This window comes from Adiantum capillus-veneris, chromosome 11, assembly GCF_014529385.1.
Source record: "Adiantum capillus-veneris isolate H3 chromosome 11, ASM1452938v2, whole genome shotgun sequence".
Taxonomy (NCBI): domain Eukaryota; kingdom Viridiplantae; phylum Streptophyta; class Polypodiopsida; order Polypodiales; family Pteridaceae; genus Adiantum; species Adiantum capillus-veneris.
This window is the reverse complement of record NC_140941.1, coordinates 133,393,225-133,415,109: the sequence shown is the minus strand read 5'-3', so window position 1 is coordinate 133,415,109 and position 21,885 is coordinate 133,393,225. Positions and strand designations below refer to the sequence as shown.

Below are 21,885 nucleotides of genomic sequence, written 5' to 3'. Positions count from 1 at the left end.
AATGGTTGCACCATAATTCTGAAGACTCCCCCGATCGGAACAGATGGCTAAGAAAGTTTCTGGTTGGAAGCTCTCGTACTTTCTGGTGCCGGAGGAGGAGGTACCACCTGGGGCATCAGAGGGGGTAACATGTAGTTCAAAAATTGTTGAAAACTTTGCAGCATCGGAAGATTCTGCTGAGGATGCCGCGAAAGAATGTCGTGAAGCTCATTGAGCAGGAACTGCAAATATTCTGTTGAATCCATGAATTCCAAGTATTGGGTTCTTTATGACTTATGCCCTGTAAGACACTGTGATGAAGACGGGAGCGCGCCCGATGCACGATGAAGTAAGGGTGGGAGTGGCTAATAAGTCCGGGTTGGAGTGCGAAGATACCTCAAATAAAATTCCAAAAAGCTATGTCTACTCTTTTGTAGGACCGGTATGCTTTCAGAAAAGCACAAGCTTGATGCTTTGATACCACTATCACAAGACGGGCACCACGTGCCAATAGGAAAGAACAGACTGAACAAACTTTTAACACTTCAATAACAACTAAACTGAGAGAGAGAGAGAGAGAGAGAGAGACGACACACGACACGGAGTAAAATTCCTGACCTTCGAGGCCTTTGTAAAATTCCCTCCCGCATAAGCTGTATCAAACTGCTGGAGGAAAGTGAGTGCCTTTGTCTTGTCCTCGAAACCACTGAAGGTACTGAACTTTACTGCTGCACCACCCTCTTTGTAAGCCTTCGGCTTCTCTAGTGCCCCCAAATTGTCATACGGAATGGTCTGCAACATGGGCACTGTACTAGGCATGATCGGCACGTGTTGGCCATTCACATTTTGCGTAAGAGGTGCGATATCTGGCTGCTGTCCAGAAAAACCAGCCATGCCAAAATGACCCTGTGGCACCCCAAACTGGCCCTGGTTGCCGTGGAAACCTTGCTGCATGCCGATAGTACCATACATGGGGTTGGGCATGATGCCTTGCATACCCCCGAACACTGTTCCTGGCATGTACGGCTGACTTCCAGGCGCATAACCAGCCATACTTTGGAACACTGATCCACCCCCGAAATACCCAGGATGTACCGTGGGTGGTGGAAAAACTGAGTGCATAGCCTGGTATCCAGCTCCCTGTCCATTCAAGACAGCATGCTGGCTCTGAAAGGTGGCGGGCTGAACTGGCATAACCTGTGGAATAGGCGTTCTAGCCACCTGTTCAAGCACGGGAGGAACCTGCTTTGGAGCCCCCGACTCCGCAACATGCGAGTGTTCCCTTTCCTCCTGCGCCTCATGAAGTACCTGGGTGTACACGGCGTAGGTTGCCTATTTTGCTGTTGCACTGGTGGCGCTTGTAAGAATTCCATAAACCTCGGATTCTGAACCAGCTGCGAAAAGACATTCACCGCGGCAACTAACTGAGTCTTAAACGCATCATCCTCAAGTTGCCCTGTCATAAAGCCCTGTACTACTGGAGGGACATTCACGTTGACAGGAGGTACAGACTGACGTGGCCGTGAGCTCTCGCCAATCTCAAAAACCATAGGAATCTCCTGCCTGTCCTTTGGAGAGGAACCCTCTTCCATAATTCCCTTCCCCTTGTCGGCCATAGTGTAATCCCCGTGTTCTTGCACTGTGTGTCTTTACCCTGAACAACCCAGGCTCACTCTTTGAGGAAAAAGTGATTGATATCCCGGCGATGGAACCATGAAACCGGCCCGTAGGGCGGTAGGCGTTGGCTTTCACCCGAAATTCTTTACTTTAAACACACACACAGAGCACTTTGCAAAGAGAACCTGCGACGGGAGTTAACACTTGATCACACACACGGCTCGGAAGCTAGAATGCTCCGAGCAGACGCCGACAACCTGTAGGCCCCAAAATTGGCGCCCCTTTCGGTATTTCTTTATTCTTTAGGAGGGTAAATTACAAGGTAAGGTCCTGGGAATCCTTCACGTGTATCCACCTAGATACCATTTGATTTGGCCAAATTTCGGCAGCGTAACAACCCCAAAACTTGCGCGAAACCAATTCCCCTGCTGGAACTCGCTTGCACTGTCGTATACCCTCTGATTCCTGTCCAAAAACAGTAAATTCAGCACGCTGTATTTACTGGTTTTTGCCCTGTTTTCAGCCCCAAACAGTCCCCTAACTGTCCTTTGCCAGTGGGGCACGATTCCCAATGATCCTGGCGTCCGTATGGCTGAAAAACAGTCAAATTACAGCGCATACACAGCGCTGATTTTGCACCTGTACGGTGAGGTTATGACCCTCACCAGTGCCTGCTTTGGAGTAGCAGTTAGCTACCCCTGTTCCTGCTCAAGGAGGCTCTTGCCTCAGCACAAAAGCATGAACCCACACAACTGTACATCAGTCAAATGAGTAGCCCTCTTGTGGGGCATCACATAACTGCACGTAGGGGAGAAAGAGAGCAGTATGTAGCGTGCGGGGCATCACTCCCGTCACCATACTGTGCATAGAGGGCAAGGTAAGCATTCCATAGCTTTTGTACCTGTTGCAATCCGCCTGTCGCTGAAAATGGCGCCCCCTTTGATGATATGCAGCTCGTTTTTGCCTCCCAGAGTGGCAGAATCGCTCACAAGCTGACACGTCGCCCAGTTTCTGAGTTTGGGCTTTCCCTGCTAAAAATATCTCAACTGGTGCGTCAGTTGACTTCGCGGCAGAGTTGTAAAGTGTTCCCCTAGTCATACCGAAGGTAATGACGCGAACACATTTCGTGGCCCAAAATAGCAGTTCCCTAAATTTTAGGAGATGCTTCCGTTGGGCTCCCACTGGTCTTCTGACCATCTATCCTCATTGGGACCGCATCCAAAAATGCAATGTGGCCCAACTGTCGGATACTTTTGGTTGGTAGTCCCACCTTGACTTTACGCCTTAATTGAGTTCACTTCCTAGTATCCACCAACTTGCTAAGTGCGACGGGAGGACCTATATGATCTTGCTCTGAGCCTAGACATCTTCTTACCATACGAATTCCAGTGCCGACCACTTCCCGTCTGCGGGTGAATCTACCGTTCACATTGGCCATACAATGTCCGACCGTTTGCTACTTCAAGAAGAGGGTCTTAAACAAATAAAATAAACCCCATTGGAAAGAAACCAACAACCAAGGTTAGCAGTTGCCACATCTCTGTGACATGGTTAATAACTGCCACGTCCTCGTGACATACCCCCCTCTTGAAATCGCAAACGTCCTCGATTGCATACCATAAATACACGCCACTGATGATCTTGTGCTATTAACACTCTTTTATCATCGCATGTATCCGCAAGAAAGGTCGTAACATACATAGATACAAATGACTTAATGAGGCCTTCATACTTTTGCCATTTCCATCTATGGCACTGAATTCATATGTACATTTGATGTACTAGCTCTATCATTACCCCTCCTTTGCACACGTTGGGTTGGGGCATAAGTAGGCTGTAACCCAAAGGCTTCAAGGTAAAGCTGCAATACATTTGGTGACTCTGACAGTTCATGCTCTTCCATCCACTTTGCATCCATAGGCGGATAGTTCTTGAACTTCACCAAATAGCGTCTTGCAACTTGTCCTTTAACTTTTCTGTCCTTATGTGCCAAAACTTGCTCAGGTACCAGGATCTCATCAAGTTCCTCAACTTCTGGCTGATCCTCAACTGGCATATCTTCTGGCACATCACCCACGAAGGGTCTTAGAAGACTCACGTGAAACGCATTATGAATCTTCCACGCATCAGGCAATTTCAGCCTGTAAGCCACATCGCTGATCTTGTCAAGCACTTGAAAAGGCCCATAGTAACGCATGCTGAGCTTAGGAAACAGCCGTTCCTTACCCTTCATCTTCTTTAACCTTGCCTTTTCGAACCTTAAAAGAACCCAATCACCAGGTGATAGTAGCAATTCACGACGGTGACGATCAGCAGCCTTTTTCTGTTTTGCCTGAGTCTTCTCCAAGGCAACTTTAATCTTCTTATACATCTCATCCAAGTTCTCAACATATCGATCTGCCTCAAAGATCTTGTCCTTTGTATGCAAAATGGGAGGAACCTTTTTGCCGCCTTCAACAATTTCAAAAGGTGCTTTGCCAGTAGACGAATGCACTGTATTATTGTACGCATACTCAAGCATAGGCAAATACTGTTCCCACTTGCCCTTATTATCTGACACATAGCATTTCAGCAGATCTAAGACAGTAGAATTGGCCTCTTCTGACTGTCCATCAGTTTGTGGATGAAACGAAGACGAGAACTTGAGCGTAGTACCCATGTTCTCAAACAATCCTCTCCAGAACAAACTGGTCATGCGAGGATCACGATCACTGATAATCGATTGTGGCATACCATGGTACTTAAACACATTGTACATGAACAAGCGTGCCATCTGATCAGATTTTATCTTCTTCCTGACAGGGATAAAATGGGCCTGCTTGCTGAACCTGCAGATAATGGTCCATATACCATCATTCCCTGTTGGCGTCCTTGGAAGATCAAAGATAAAGTCCATAGCAATGCTTTCCCATGGCTTATCCGGAATCGGCAGTGGTTGTAACAACCCTGGTGCCTTTTGCCTGTCAAACTTGACCTTTTGGCAAACTATGCATGCTCGCACAAAGGCATCCACATCTCTCCTCAAGGTAGGCCAATAGAAGAACGTCTCTACCGCTTTAACTGTTGCATCAATGCCACGATGCCCTGCATACGGTGGGACATGACTCTCTTCCATGACCTTATGTCGCAGTGGCCTAGTGACACAAAGTCTGCCATGCATCATCATAAAACCATCTCTGAGGAGGTAGTGCTCGTGATGTTGCCCCTCTTGTAACTGTTCAAAGATCCTTGCAAAATCTTCATCAACAGTATACTGTTCCTTCATGTCATCTAACTCATGATGATAAGGAATTGACACAGCTGAAATTTGTGGCTTTCTTGATAACGCATCAGCCACAACATTCTTCTTGCCTTCCACATGCATAATCTGGAAGTGGAACATGGAAAGAATGTTTGCCCATCGCATATGCTTTTCGGATAACTTTGACTGTGTCAAGAAGTATCGCAAGGTCTGATGATCTGTTTGGACAACAAAATCAGCACCTAAGAGGTAGTGCTTCCAACTAGAAAGCGCATGAATCACGGCCAAGAGCTCTTTCTCATAGACTTGCATAGTCCTCTCTGGCCCTTGCAAAATTCGGCTTTCATAGGCTACTACCCGTCCATCTTGCATTAGCACTGCTCCGATGCTACTGCCACACGCGTCACACTGGACCACAAATGACTTCCTGAGATCTGGCAAAACAATAACTGGATCTGAAGTCAACTTTTCCTTTAAGAGACTAAAAGCTGAAATCTCTTTTTGGGTCCATCTGAAAGTGACCTCTTTCTTTTGCAATGCGTGAAGAGGCGATGCTATCTCTGCAAAATTTCTGATAAACCTTCTATAGTAGGAACACAATCCCAAGAAGCTTCTGACATCGTGCACAGTCTTCAAGTCTGGCCATGTCTTGATAGCTTCGACCTTTGCGGGATCCATTCTTACACCATCCTTTGAGACTATGTGGCCCAGAAAGTGGATCTCTTCAAGGAAGAATTCACTTTTCTTAGGATTGACAAGCAACCTGTGACTGCGCAGCTCTTCGAACACAATGGTCAAGTGACGCCTATGCTCCTCTTCATTCTTCGAATACACAATCATGTCATCGAAGAATGTTCCAACAAACTGTTGATGCGAGCGGAAAATCCGGTCCATCATTCTGTTGAACGTGGCTGGAGCATTTGTTAGCCCAAACGGCATCACTAGAAACTCATAAAGACCAAATGTCGTTCTAAACGCAGTCTTGTGCACATCCTCTGGGCTTATACGAATCTGATGGTACCCACTCTTCAGGTCTATCCTGCTGAAAATTGCAGCACCCTCTAAACGATCGAGAATATCATCAATGCGAGGAATAGGAAACCTATTCTTGATGGTATTCTTATTCAACGCACGGTAATCAATACACATGCGCCATGAGCCATCCTTCTTCTGCACTAGGAGCACTGGGGAGCAAAAGGGTGAAGAACTAGGCTGAATCAGCCCCTTCTCTAATAACTCCTCAACCTGGCCCATAATCTCTTTCTGCTGCGCCGCACTAACCCTGTAGGGAGGTCTATTTGGTGGGCTACACCCTGGCACCAAATCTATCCGATGGTCCTCAGGTCTCTCTGGCGGTAATTGCGACGGTAATGAATCAGAAAAACAGTCACTAAACTTTTGCAAAAATGCTGACCTTTCTTTATCTAACACAGATAAATTTGACTGATCACTATCTGAGACATCACGTGCAAAAATCAAGTACACAGAAAGATGATTCTTTATTACAGAAGTGATAGCAGAAGCAGATACAATAGGGACTGACTCTCCTTTAAGCTTTACATCCAAGATGTGAGTTTTGCCCCTATGCTGTACAGTGATCTTTTTGTTGTAGGTATCCAAGACTCCATGCACTCGGAACATCCACGGGATCCCCAACAAGGCGTCACAACCTTCCAGCGGCATGATGTAAAACTCTTCAGTGTCCACATACGACTGAATATGCAGACGCAGTTTTCCAATGATGGGAGTAACACACTCTGAGTGGCCAGGACATGCCAACCCTGCCTCTGCGGTGTACCCCATCTCTTCAGCTTTGATGCCGAGCTTCATAGCCAACTCTGGTGAGATAAAGTTGGCTTTGGCACCTGGATCAAAGAAGATGAGTGCCGTCTGATCTCTAACTTTACCCCATGCCCTGCATAACTCACTGGCATCTGTGCTGGGCCTGTCACCCACCATGTCTGGCACTAAACCTGCCGTGGGTTTAGGCTTCTTGCCTTTCTGGTCTTCTTTATCCTCTGAGTCAGCTGGCCTTTTCCTTTGTGGACAATTGATAGAAAAGTGACCAGGCTGCTCGCATATAAAGCATTTGTTCTCAGCCATTAGAACCTTCTTTTCCTCGAGCGACTTGCGCACAAAAGGCTTCCTTTTCTGTTTCTTTGCCTGCGCTCCAGAAGTCCCAGCTGAATCCTTATCTTTGGTGGCCTGTTCTGACCCCTGTGACGCATCAGGAGCCGTCTTCACAAAGGGCTTCTTCGCTGAATTTTTCTTTTGCTGCCCTCCTTTATCACTGCTCGGAAATCCACTGTCCTCTCCTTTCAACAGGGCAAGACCAGTGTTCGCAACTTCCATAAGCTGAGTAAGGGTAGCCACTCTATTCTTTGTACAGTAATCGCGAAGCCCTTTAGGCAACCCACAACAATACTTCTCTATCTGCTCTGTCAGTGGCACAAATCTGTAGGAGGTCACTGAGAGTAATGCTTTACAAAACCTCCTATTGTACTCCAGCAAGCTCTTGCACGAAGCTGCCGTAAGCTGGTGCCAATCTGTCAAGACATCGGCTTCAAATTCATTTGATAGCCAAGCAGATGCAAACATTTGCTTGAAGTAAACCCAAGTGGCGGGTGCCTGTCCTTGCATTAACAATGTCGTCCACCAGGTAAGCGCATTGTCCTTTAAGAAAGTGGCAGCTTTCCTTACCTTCGAGGCCTCTGTAAAATTCCCTCCCGCATAAGCTGTATCAAACTGCTGGAGGAAAGTGAGTGCCTTTGTCTTGTCCTCGAAACCACTGAAGGTACTGAACTTTACTGCTGCACCACCCTCTTTGTAAGCCTTCGGCTTCTCTAGTGCCCCCAAATTGTCATACGGAATGGTCTGCAACATGGGCACTGTACTAGGCATGATCGGCACGTGTTGGCCATTCACATTTTGCGTAAGAGGTGCGATATCTGGCTGCTGTCCAGAAAAACCAGCCATGCCAAAATGACCCTGTGGCACCCCAAACTGGCCCTGGTTGCCGTGGAAACCTTGCTGCATGCCGATAGTACCATACATGGGGTTGGGCATGATGCTTTGCATACCCCCCAACACTGTTCCTGGCATGTACGGCTGACTTCCAGACGCATAACCAGCCATACTTTGGAACACTGATCCACCCCCGAAATACCCAGGATGTACCGTGGGTGGTGGAAAAACTGAGTGCATAGCCTGGTATCCAGCTCCCTGTCCATTCAAGACAGCATGCTGGCTCTGAAAGGTGGCGGGCTCAACTGGCATAACCTGTGGAATAGGCGTTCTAGCCACCTGTTCAAGCACGGGAGGAACCTGCTTTGGAGCCCCCGACTCCGCAACATGCGAGTGTTCCCTTTCCTCCTGCGCCTCATGAAGTACCTGGGCTTGAGCTTCAACAAGCTCTGTACACGACGTAGGTTGCCTATTTTGCTGTTGCACTGGTGGCGCTTGTAAGAATTCCATAAACCTCGGATTCTGAACCAGCTGCGAAAAGACATTCACCGCGGCAACTAACTGAGTCTTAAACGCATCATCCTCAAGTTGCCCTGTCATAAAGCCCTGTACTACTGGAGGGACATTCACGTTGACAGGAGGTACAGACTGACGTGGCCGTGAGCTCTCGCCAATCTCAAAAACCATAGGAATCTCCTGCCTGTCCTTTGGAGAGGAACCCTCTTCCATAATTCCCTTCCCCTTGTCGGCCATAGTGTAATCCCCGTGTTCTTGCACTGTGTGTCTTTATCCTGAACAATCCAGGCTCACTCTTTGAGGAAAAAGTGACTGATATCCCGGCGATGGAACCATGAAACCGGCCCGTAGGGCGGTAGGCGTTGGCTTTCACCCGAAATTCTTTACTTTAAACACACACACAGAGCACTTTGCAAAGAGAACCTGCGACGGGAGTTAACACTTGATCACACACACGGCTCGGAAGCTAGAATGCTCCGAGCAGACGCCGACAACCTGTAGGCCCCAAAATTGGCGCCCCTTTCGGTATTTCTTTATTCTTTAGGAGGGTAAATTACAAGGTAAGGTCCTGGGAATCCTTCACGTGTATCCACCTAGATACCATTTGATTTGGCCAAATTTCGGCAGCATAACAGCCCCAAAACTTGCGCGAAACCAATTCCCCTGCTGGAACTCGCTTGCACTGTCGTATACCCTCTGATTCCTGTCCAAAAACAGTAAATTCAGCACGCTGTATTTACTGGTTTTTGCCCTGTTTTCAGCCCCAAACAGTCCCCTAACTGTCCTTTGCCAGTGGGGCACGATTCCCAATGATCCTGGCGTCCGTATGGCTGAAAAACAGTCAAATTACAGCGCATACACAGCGCTGATTTTGCACCTGTACGGTGAGGTTATGACCCTCACCAGTGCCTGCTTTGGAGTAGCAGTTAGCTATCCCTGTTCCTGCTCAAGGAGGCTCTTGCCTCAGCACAAAAGCATGAACCCACACAACTGTACATCAGTCAAATGAGTAGCCCTCTTGTGGGGCATCACATAACTGCACGTAGGGGAGAAAGAGAGCAGTATGTAGCGTGCGGGGCATCACTCCCGTCACCATACTGTGCATAGAGGGCAAGGTAAGCATTCCATAGCTTCTGTACCTGTTGCAATCCGCCTGTCGCTGGAAATGGCGCCCCCTTTGATGATATGCAGCTCGTTTTTGCCTCCCAGAGTGGCAGAATCGCTCACAAGCTGACACGTCGCCCAGTTTCCGAGTTTGGGCTTTCCCTGCTAAAAATATCTCAACTGGTGCGTCAGTTGACTTCGCGGCAGAGTTGTAAAGTGTTCCCCTAGTCATACCGAAGGTAATGACGCGAACACATTTCGTGGCCCAAAATAGCAGTTCCCTAAATTTTAGGAGATGCTTCCGTTGGGCTCCCATTGGTCTTCTGACCATCTATCCTCATTGGGACCGCATCCAAAAATGCAATGTGGCCCAACTGTCGGATACTTTTGGTTGGTAGTCCCACCTTGACTTTACGCCTTAATTGAGTTCACTTCCTAGTATCCACCAACTTGCTAAGTGCGACGGGAGGACCTATATGATCTTGCTCTGAGCCTAGACATCTTCTTACCATACGAATTCCAGTGCCGACCACTTCCCGTCTGCGGGTGAATCTACCGTTCACATTGGCCATACAATGTCCGACCGTTTGCTACTTCAAGAAGAGGGTCTTAAACAAATAAAATAAACCCCATTGGAAAGAAACCAACAACCAAGGTTAGCAGTTGCCACATCTCTGTGACATGGTTAATAACTGCCACGTCCTCGTGACAGGAGGCATGCCAGAGAATGAGCCCTAACCTCATATTCAAAGGCCCTTGGCCTGAAAAGCAGTTACAATGAAAGCAATGCCAAAAGCTGCCAGCATAAAATCCGGAATTCCGTACAGTTGCCACGTCAGCAGTCAACGCAAAACGCCGAAATTCGTACAGCATGCCACGTCATTAGCCATTGTGATTTTTGGAAATCTGCCACGTCATCAGCCAGCTTTGCAATTTCTAGTCCTGCTTTATTTTAATTCTTTATGTCACTTGGGGCCCCACCGGACAGGGTCCCCATAAGTTGGTAGGACTTCTTCTTCTTCTTCTGCTACTTGTTCTTCGTAGGGTTTAGGCCCCTCGGCCGGCATTTGTAAGTTGGCTCCATTCTTTAGGCTTTGACACGTCAGCAGTTTGTGACAGCGGGGGACGTTGGGACGGGGACGGGGACGGGGATACATTTTTGAGACGGGGGGGAGGGGGGGTGTCCCTCACAGGGACGAAGGGCGGGACACGTCTCGGGACGCACGTCCCCGGTGACACAGCCGGATGGGACGCGGGCAGGGGGCGGGTGGACAGCGGCGGGAGATTCAAATTTTAAATTCAAATTTGAAACGTCCATTTTGGGGGGAGGCTTTACTATTTCAGAGAACCCAAGGCTCATACCCACCTCAAGGCAACTTCCCAAGTTCCCATTGCCCAACCCTTGCAACTTTGCAAGAGCCAAGTTGCCCTCCTCCCCCCTTGAGTCTCTCGACTCTCAAGTCTCCTTCTCCTCTCTCCCTCTCTCTCCCATCTCCCTCCTCTCCAAGTTGAAGGCTATAGCCTTGAAGCCTACCCCTCTTTCCTTCTTCGAGCTTTCTCTAATATCTAATATCTATCATCAATGGCATCCCAAGATGGATCCGAAGCTTCTCTGAGCCCTCCTGCTTCTCCTTTCTCCGGCCCCACCGCGGCTTCTCAAGCCCCTTCCTCCGCCGACTTCACATGGACATGGTGGAATGAGGTGATTGCTCCCAAGTCCGATGTTGGAGGTGGAAGCAAGCCATGGAAGTGCCGCCGTTGTGGCTACGAGCGCAATGGTTCCGTGAGGAAGGTGCATGTCCACTCCCTTCATGAAAAAGGACATCAAGTTCAATTTTGCCCGCAAACCAACTCGGAAGAGGAGAAGCAAAAGCTCCTAAACCTTGAGAAGTCTCTTGAGGATATAAAAGAAGCCAAGAAGAATCGTACCAAGCGTCGCACGGTGAATCCCAAGGAGATGGCCACAGCGGCTTTCATCCGAGCATCGGCGTCCCCTTCTTCGGCATCATTTTGTGCATCAACCGACACCGACGGCAACCGCCCACCTCCACTCTCTACCAACCCTTCATCGTCATCTTTCCCTCATTCTCGTCCACCCAAGCGGCAAGCAACTCTTGTAGATAGTTGGAAACCGGCTTGGAAAGAGGAGGTAGATGTCGCCGTAGCAAGATTTTTCTACCATGACCATAATGCTTTCAATGCGGCAAGGTAAGCTCTATAGACTTTAACTTCTAAGGCTTGAGCTTTAATTTTTAGTTTATACAATGTATATCACTCATGTACACTTTTTTTTACATAAAAGGTCTCCATATTTTAAAGAAATGGCACGGAAGATCGGAGAGTTTGGACCCACATATGTCCCTCCCTCTTCGGAGAGCTTGCGCACCACTCTTCTTGACAAGGAGAAAATCATGGTGGAGATGGCATGTGCATCCACAAGGGCTTCATGGAAGAAGAATGGGGTATCCCTCATTGTGGATGGGTGGAGTGATACCCGTCACCGCTCCATTCATGGTGTGGTGGCATATTCTCAGGGGGGGGATGTATTTCATTGACTCCCATGATGCATCGGGGACCAAGAAGAGTGCGCAAGTACTTGCATCGGAGTGGGCGCTTACCATTGAGAAGGTAGGAAAGCATGATGTCATTGCCATCGTCACGGATGGAGAAAATAGCAATCGTGCCGCCGGAGCCATCATCGAATTCCTTTATCCTAAAACCACGGTCACATATTGCATGGCTCATTGCCTCAACAATCTTCTCAAAGATATAGGCACCTTGGAATGGATTTCCCCCGTCATTGAGCATGCGAATTCAATGGTTACTTTTGTCAATAATCATCAAAAGGTAACCATTAAGTGTTAACCAATCTCATTTCAATTCGAATCTAATTTTAATATGGATTTGAATGTTGAAACTTGATTTTTCTAAATAGGTGACGGGTGAATTTTCAAAGAGGTCAAAGCATGCTCTTCTTAAATACTTGCAGACTCGCTTCGCCTTAACTTCATTATGCTCCATTGCTTGAGTTCATGTAGTGGGGCATTGAGAGGACTTTTCATTAGTGATAAGTTTTTGGCAATGCCCGAGTCAAAAAGTGTCAATGGAGTGGTATGCCGAGCACGGGCCGAGATGCCGGAATGGTGGGAGTGTAACAGACTTGGACACTCCAAGTCAAGAATCAACCGCGACAGCACCAAATAACCACTTCAAAACAATTCACAGATCACAATAGATTTGCATTGGCCCGGCGGAGTTCCGTGCCTAGAGATATTGGCCCCAAAGACTGGCGCCCCTTTCGGTATTTCTTTTTGTATTAATCAATCATCAAAGTACAAGAGAGCGGTAGGGTTTCACTCTCAGACTCTGCGTCCAGATGCCCCTGAGAAGTGAGGCCCTCACCACTAATTTAAAGGTTACAAGGGATGCCCAAAAGCAGAACCCCAAAAGCTTCAAATCAAAAGCAATTGCTCTCTCTCTCTCACAGAGAGTCAAAACATGAAAGCAAAAGCATTCTCTCTCTCTTTCTCATTTAAGTAGAGAAAAAGCGAAATTTGCGTCGCTCATCATTTTCCAAAAAACAAAAAAAATCCGCCTCCGCAATTTCCGGAAATAAGGGTTTCTGGCAAAAATTAGGGTTTGCAGGAATTTTAGGGTTTTTGGCAAAAATTAGGGTTTCTGTTGTCCGCCACGTCATCACTTTGTGACATACCCCTCTCTTGAAAGCATTGTAATCGACCGCGATTACGCCTGCAAAACCGACAAAAGCCATAAACCGTCTTAGCAAACACTGACTGTTAGTACCTACGTACTAGGAACACACATCTAGCACATGTACAAAATCGACAGTCACATCACATGACATCACCAGACATCACAGGACATCACATGACATTCAACATTCATTCGGATCTTAGACCATGATTTATCGGCAATGTAGCTAGCAATCACATCTAGGTCCAATCGGGACCTCATCGATGTCCGATTGACTAACCCCTATTGCAACCATGTCTATTCGAGATCAATCAGACCAAAATGCTGCAGTCATTTCGGCTATCAGTTCCTGCACTCACAAGAAGTCAAGAACAAATCAGTATCATAATCAGGAATTCCATTTCATAAAGTCATCCAGCAGAATACTATCAGCTCTCAGTATCCCTGAAGCTCAAAGAGACATCAGTGACTTTAGTATCAAAATCGAGGCATCTGTTGACAAAGGAGTGGAGTGACTCTCCTCTTGTGCATCCCACTGCACCAGATCTCCGGCCAAGCTGAATTCTGGGTTCCGTTTGGAGTAGACTATGCTAAACCAAAACATCGAGGTAAAGTTTCACAATCCGAGGAGTATCTGCTAGGTCCTCCTCCTCCATCCACTTCGCATCAAATGCAGAGAAGTTCTTGAACTTAACCAAGAACCCGCCTTCGGACTTTACCTTTCTTCGTATCATTATGTGCCAAAATCTGTTTAGGAACAAGGATCTCCTCGTTTTCTTCCACTTTGGTTTGCTCATCAGGCTCCCCATCATCAGGCACATCACCCTTAACAGGTTTCAAGAGACTCACATGCAATGCATTGTGAATCCTCCAAGTATCTGGCAGTTCCAATCGGAAGGAGACATCATTTATCTTGTCAGTGATCTGGAAAGGTCCGTAGTATCACATACTAAGCTTTGGAAAAAGCCTCTCCTTTCCCTTTTTCTTTCGCACGCGTGCCTTCTCAAAAGTAAGAGCACCCAATCATCCTCCTTCAGTTTCCAGTCGCGACGATGGCGATCTGCTGCCTTTTTCTGTCGTTCTTGAGACTCCTGCAAAGTCTCGCGAACCTTGGCAAAAGCCGTATCCAAGTCTCGCGAATATTCATCCGCTTCAAATATCTAATCTTTCGTGCTCAGGGAGGATGGAACCTTCGCAGCACTTTCAACAATCTCACATGGCGTCTTCCCCGTCGAAGAGTGTATCGTGTTATTGTAGGCAAATTCCACCAAAGGTAAGTTCTTTTCCCATTGAGTCTTCTGATGCGAGATACAAGACTTCAATAAATCTAAAATCACTGAATTGGCAATCTCAGATTGCCCGTCAGTCTGCAAGTGGAACGATGACGAGAACCGCAACCGCGTGCCAATGTTCTCCCAAATTGCCTTCCAAAACAAACTCATAAATCTGGGGTCTCTGTCAGAGACAATCGTCTCAGGCATGCCATGTAATCGGAAAATCATCGTGATCATTCTGTATTCTCGGGAGATAAAAAAAAATGAAATCCATTTCAATATTTTCCCAGGGGCGGGTGGGTATGGGTAAAGGCAGTAACAATCCCTGTGCCTTATGCCTGTAAAACTTGACCTTCTGGCATACCAAGCAACTGCGCACAAACTCTTCCACATCCTTCTTCAGTCTCCGCCAAAAGAAATCTCTCTCTACCCCTTTCATGGTGGTAGCAATGCCGCGGTGACCCGTAAAAGGTGGACAGTGGCAATCAGTCATAACCTTTTCCCTCAACGGCTGTGTAACGCACAACATAGTCTTTTTTATCAAGTAGCCTTCCCGAAGGGAGTATCCAGCCACTGTCTCCCCATCCCGTATCCGTGTGAAAATATCAGCAAAATCTGTATCTGTGGCACACTGATCGACCATATCCTCGAAGCTCCTATGATGTATCGTGGAAATAGCCAGAACCAACGGTTTTCGAGACAAAGCATCTGCCACCACATTCTTCTGTCCCTACACATGGACAATCTGGAAGTGGAACTGTGACAAGATGTTCACCCACCGCATCTGCTTTTCCGAAAGCTGCTTCTGTGACAAGAAGTAGCGCAGACTCTGATGGTCTGTAAAGACAGTAAAATCCGCTAGGTAATGCCGCCACTGAGTAAGAGCGTGGATAACCGCCAAAAGCTCTTTCCCATAGATCTGTGCTGTCATCTCCGGCCTAGAAAACAAACGGCTCTCGTAAGCTATGACATGGCCTTCTTGCATCAAGACCGCACCCAGACTACGACCACAAGCATCACAATATACTTCAAATGACTTCTGCAAGTCCGGCAAAGTCAAAATAGGTCCCGTAGTCAATTTCTCTTTCAATGTCCGACAGGCAGTCACCTCTGTGGGTCCCCACGAAAAAGGTACTCCTTTCTGTGTCAAGGTATGCAAAGGGGAAGCAACCTCTGCAAACTTTTGTATGAACCGCCTGTAGTACGAACACAGTCCCAAGAAGCTTCTAGCTTCATGGACATTCCTCAAATCGGGCCAATCACGGATAGTCTCTATCTTGGCCGGGTTCATTTGCACTCCTGCTGTTGACACAATGTGTCCCAAAAAATGTATCTCTGGTAGGAAAAATTCACTTTTCTTAGCATTAATCACTAATGTGTGATCTCGTAATGCCTGAAAGACTTGAAGCAGATGATCTCTATGTTCTGCCTCATTCTTGGAGAAAACAATGATGTCGTCAAAGAAAGTGCCAACAAATAGCCTGTACTCTCGAAAAATCCTGTCCATCATCCGGTTAAATGTCGCAAGAGCATTGGTTAAGCCAAAAGGCATCACCAAAAACTCAAATAACCCAAAAGTCGTGCGAAAAGCTGTCTTGTAGACATCTCCTGGCGCTATCCTAATCTGATGATATCCTCTCTTCAAGTCAATCCTGCTAAAGCACGAGGATCCTTGTAACCTGTCGAGTATATCATCGATCCTAGGAATCGGAAATTTGTTCTTGATGGTGATTTCGTTGAGAGTGCTATAATCGATGCACATTCTCCAAGATCCGTCTTTCTTCAAAACCAACAACACTAGAGAGCAATACGGTGAAGTACTAGGCTGGACAAGACCCTTTTCCAAGAGGTCTTTCACTGGGTTCATAATCTTTTCATTCTGTACTCGGCTCACACGATAAGGTGGCCCATTCGGTGGCGTGCTTCCAGATATCATATCAATGGTATGATCTTCAGGCCCTCTCAAAAGCAATCGGCATGAGCGTGGAGAAAAAATCTTGGCGTTCTTTTCTTCAGGTCAAAACATATTCAACCTTTATCCATCGTTCAGTTCTCCCAATAGAATGAGTAAGAAAACTGATGTTCATCAAGTACAATCTCTAAGCCCTTCATTTATCAAAGTCGCTTTCTCGGCCCGGTAGTCAACCACGGCGTAGTTCTTGTGGTACCAAGGGATCCCGAGTAGAACGTCACTCGCGTGCCCTGAACACCCCTGTCATTGCAAACGAAGTTTGCCAATGCTCGGTGTAATGGCAACATCCCATCCGGGTGCCAGTCGAACTACCTCCGCCTGTGGCGTCAGTCTGTCGGGCGTAGTTCCAAATCGAGCCGCCAATTCAAGTGAAAAGAAGTTGGCCTTAGCTCCTTGAAAAGAGCTTCCTGATCCTTCACTTTGCCCCGAAAGCGGCAAAGTTTGTACTTTCATTCATTAGATTCGGTGCAGGTCCCACGCCATGTGGTACCAGTTCTGCTTTCCTATCTGCTTTTCCATGTTCCCCGCATTCAAAGCACTTCCCCTCTCTGATGAAGCGAGCTCTCTCCTCAGGAGTAAGCTTGGGTCGTGCATCCTTTTTTTTCTCTGGGTTGCTCTTTTTCATTCTACTTTCATTCCCAGAAGTCTGTTCGGCTCGTTGTGTCATGGCCTCATCTGTGGGGTAGGTCAGACTGCCAGAGTGAATGGCAAAGCCCCGCTTCGCATGACTCATCAACTCCTGAATAGAAGCTGACTTCTGTTCCAAGCAGTGATCTCGGATCTCTGTAGGTAGACCCAAGGTAAACCGCTCAATCTGTTCTCTAAACGAGATCTTCTTGAATGAAGAGGCGGGTAGAAAAGAGCTCCAGAATCTTTCACAATAAGAATTCACTGTATTGCTCTTGGTCATTCGGAGATGGTTCCAAGCAGCTCGTATATCTCGCTCAAACTCTTGAGTCAACCAAGAAGAAATAAAAAGCCTCTTGAATTTCAGCCATGTAGCTGGCACAGTCTTGCTTAATAGAAGCGTGGACCACCAAGTACGAGCATTCCCCTTAAAGTAAGAGGCAGCTCTCCGAATCTTGGAGTGCTCTGAATAGCGTCCTCCCGCGAAAGCGATGTCAAACTGCTGTATAAAAGACAAAGCCTTCGAAGCATCTGAGTATCCTGAAAAGTATCAAACTTGATCGAGTGGCCACCTTCCTTAAACTCTCGGACTTTCTTGCTTTTATCTTCGAGAAAGTCATACTGGTTGGCTTTGTAAAAATTCTTCTTGTTCGTATAAAACTTTCCGTCATCGGAATCTGAGCTGTTTGTAGACGAGTCCTCAGTAGAACTGTCAGTCTCTGGGCGAGATGTAGCCTTCTTTGCCTTTCTCTTGCCCTTTCCAAAGCGTTGCTTCTTGCTTCGCTTTTTACCTTTTCTGTCTTCTTCGCTCGAATCCGAGGAGCTAGAAGAACTGTCAAAAGAAGAAGAAGAAGAACTGGGTAGGTCTTCAAACTTGACGCGCTTCTTCAATTTCTTTGCCTTGTCAAATGTCGACCGACGACCCAAATATGCCGGGAAGTCAGTGCCTTTCTTCTGCTTTTTGCCGTGCTTTTTGGCTTTCTTTTGCATGTCAAAAAGCTGAGCAATCCGTGCATCAACCACGTTCTCCAGTTCCTTCTCCGTATATTTCTTGAAGGCAGAAGGTTTCTTGAGAGCGGGTTTCGGGAGTGGTGTTGTGGTTCTCTGCCACTCCATCTGTACCTCTTTCAAAGAGGTCTGGTTCATATATCTTCGGGTCCTTGGCAAAATTGAGCATCATCTTTGTTGCATCGCCAATCAATTGACGACGCTCCATCTCTCTTTGCTCCGCCTGAGTAGGCCGAGGCGGGCCATACTCTCTGTCTGAATCTTCGTCGTGATCCCAGCCCGCATCTCCAGATGCAGAGGGAGTCGACTAATCATTGCCTGAAGCCATAGGTGCCGCGGAAAAAAAAATTCGAGGATCGGATTTCCCGTAGAAGAGAAATCGGCCGTGATCTGATACCACTGTAACAAACTTGGACACTCCAAGTCAAGAATCAACCGCGACAGCACCAAATAACCACTTCAAAACAATTCACAGATCACAATAGATTTGCACTGGCCCGGCGGAGTTCCGTGCCTAGAGATATTGGCCCCAAAGACTGGCGTCCCTTTCGGTATTTCTTTTTGTATTAATCAATCATCAAAGTACAAGAGAGCGGTAGGGTTTCACTCTCAGACTCTGCATCCAGATGCCCCTGAGAAGTGAGGCCCTCACCACTAATTTAAAGGTTACAAGGGATGCCCAAAAGCAGAGCCCCAAAAGCTTCAAATCAAAAGCAATTGCTCTCTCTCTCTCACAGAGAGTCAAAACATGAAAGCAAAAGCATTCTCTCTCTCTTTCTCATTTAAGTAGAGAAAAAGCGAAATTTGCGTCGCTCATCATTTTCCAAAAAAATAAATAAATAATCCGCCTCCGCGATTTCCGGAAATTAGGGTTTTTGGCAAAAATTAGGGTTTGCAAGAATTTTAGGGTTTCTGGCAGAAATTAGGGTTTCTGCTGTCCGCCACGTTATCACTTTGTGACAGGGAGGAAGTGAAGACAATCTCCAAAATGATGAAGTCTATCATCCACCTCTTGCGGGTGTTGGATTCTGTGAAGCCTTGCATCGGCAAGATATATGAGGCCATGGACACCATGATTGACTCTCTTGAAAACCTTGTGACTGACCCCGATAGGTATTCACATCGCATGAGTCACTTTTAAGTTTTCCCTATGCTTTACAAGTTTACTCTCTTGAGTTTGTAACTTTGTTTTGAATCTTGATAACGTAGGTACGAGGAGATCCAAGAATTGTGTGTGTCAAGGTGGAATGCCTACCATTCTCCTCTTCATGCGGCCGCTTATGTAGTGGATCATCCACAATTCCAACAAGGGAACCAATGGAAGGACAAAGAGGTGATGAATGGTTGGCAAACCATCCTTGCGCGCCTTGTGCCCGACCCAAAGGAAAGGACCGAGATTCGGAGGCAAATCAATGTCTACAGGAATGGAAAGGGAGAAATTTGTCACATGCCTGATACACAAGCATCTCGCTTGATTGGGAGTGCTCTTTGGTGGGAGGAGTTTGGGGCGGGATTGGGCGGTTTACAGGACTTGGCTATTCGCATTCTTAGCCAAGCATGCACTACGAGTTGCTTGGAGCAACTTTGGAGTGTGTATGCTCATGTAGCCTCAAAGAAGAGGAATTGTCTTTATGTGCAGAGAGCCAATGATCTGATAATGTCTCATCAAATTGGAAGATGCTTTCCAAGTCAGACCAAAGTGATGATTTCGCATAGTGGGCACTTGCACAGGATGATCCTATCCCAGAGACAGATAGATGCAGAGGGAGAGATTGAGACAACACCACTTGAGGATGATTCTTTGGATCAAATGGACTATGCAGAGCCAATTGACATCCAGTTGGCACCATGGGCCAACATGTAGAGTCTAAAGTCTAGACCTCTTGAGTCTTGAGTTTTGACTCTTGACTCGAGTCCTTTCCTTTTGGACTCCCATTTATGCTAAACTCTACTTATCCACTCTTCACTTGTTTATCATTATGTTTTGCCCTTTGGCGAGGATGATTGATGCTTGATCACCACACCAACGGTGTACCGTGTCGCGCACGCTACCGCCCTTTGTTATATTTTGGTATTATGTAATATGAGTTCAAAACCCACTTTTTCTTTGCAATCTTGTGCTCTTAGTGTTCACTGTTGTCTCGGTATTGAATTTGCAAAGAACTAGTGTTTTTTAAAGCGCGTTCCCCGTCCCCTGTTTTGCCACGTCCCCGTCCCCATGTGACTATGGGAGGGGGGCTACGGGATGCGGGCTGAGGTAGGGCACTAGTTGGGGTGGGCGAGAGTTGGGCGCAGTAGGGCAAGGGCCCGGGGGGGGGGGGGGGTTCCCCCCCAGGCAGCAACGAGCATTCAGCCGGGTGTTGAATTGAGCCAAATATTACACTATTTGATTATTTTAACTGACAGACACTAGCTAAATGTTCACATACTTTTAAGTATTATTGCAGAAATTGCAAATCACACAACCACTGAGGGAGGGCTTCAGGATGGTTTACACAAGAAAATGTTTTGCCATAATTTCTTGATCAACATTTGTTAGTAGTAGACCATCAAGCTTTCTTTTAAGCCTGATTCAAACCCAACAAAAGATAACAGTGTGCACCTTGAAGTTGTGTTGTCGTATTTCAGACATTTTGTAATCGCTCTCTTGTATCGAAAGCATTATGTTCAGTACAACACCTACCAGATGTATAAGTGACCTAGAATCTTTAAAGCTCCTCTCATAGGATAAAGAAACTGAAACCAGGACTTCCTTGTCTACATATATCAAAAAGACTAAAAGTGACTTAGACAACGATAATCGGATTACCTTAAGTAAATTTTCAGCAGAAACTGCTTTATCCATCTTGCATAAAGACTGCATAAACAGGAAATTTGCGGTAAACAAACAAAGCCCTTCCTCCAGAAATTTATTCATTTAGAAAGGAACTTCAAACTTGAAAGTTCAGAAATAATAAATGAAAATGCAGCAACCAAAATCTTGAAGTTCACACACAGAGTATAGCTCTTTCTGTGATCTCAAAAACAAAAAGTTGCAAATGGAGCTATTTATCACAGGAAACTTGATGTTAATGTCCTGACTAATTTCAAGCCAGTACACTACATTTGTAGGCAATTACTTAAAAGTTATATGCTGCAAGGTCACCACATTTTCCACAACTAAAGCTTTTTAACATGATACAAATCTTTTGTAAAGATCTTCAAAGCTAAGAAAAAGACATGAGGTTCAGCTATTACAATGAAAGAAGAGATATTTCAAGCTATCTCCTTCATCAAGCAATTTAAAGTTGTCTTTATGAATGGTGCTAACCAAACTAACTATGGTAAAACATGGTTAAAAAATCTAAAAGATAGAGCAAGAAATTGGCGTCTTTGAAGAAGCAAGCTTACGGCATGGAACATTGGAAAATTACTGTCAGAAAAGTCTGAACATAAATATTTTAAGGTGGCTAAAAACTTGCACAAAATACAAAATCAAGGCACACAAAGTAATTAGTATGTGTGTTTGCCTGGTGATAAATTCTGTCGCCTTATTTATCGCTTGTCTGGCTATAGCCTACGATGCACTTCATCAAATTGTGTTGTGTGTATGCATTAAGTAAAATGAAAGATGAGACAATCCTTGTTAGGCTAATATACATGTCTTTTCCATAAAGATTATGAAGGCAGTTACTACCAAGGGAGCTAAGTACAGTAAAAGATTAGCCTTGAGTCATGAGTGGCACCTGGTGTCAAAAGGACTAAGATTTAGCACATCAATGCAAGCGTTGGGCCACGGTAAGAGTGATAGACAAAACTTCCTCGCAACAGTTATAAAATCATAAAATCAACTACGTGATAGGATTAGTGTTAAGGGGGGTGTGTATTAG

General features: G+C 46.3%; 1 protein-coding gene and 1 pseudogene across 3 annotated transcripts in view; one reads left to right on the top strand and one right to left on the bottom strand.

The window, feature by feature from the left end:
- Positions 1-21,885, bottom strand: part of LOC147448039 (tRNAse Z TRZ4, mitochondrial-like) — a 146,677-nt gene that overhangs the window by 45,659 nt on the left and 79,133 nt on the right. For all 3 annotated transcript variants that reach the window (XM_086523932.1, XM_086523931.1, XM_086523933.1), the window contains one exon: positions 20,826-20,873. In XM_086523932.1, coding sequence (XP_086380058.1) covers positions 20,826-20,873 — 48 coding nt within the window. The remainder of the gene's footprint in view (positions 1-20,825; positions 20,874-21,885) is intronic.
- On the top strand, positions 11,004-19,880 carry LOC147448040 (uncharacterized; annotated as a pseudogene).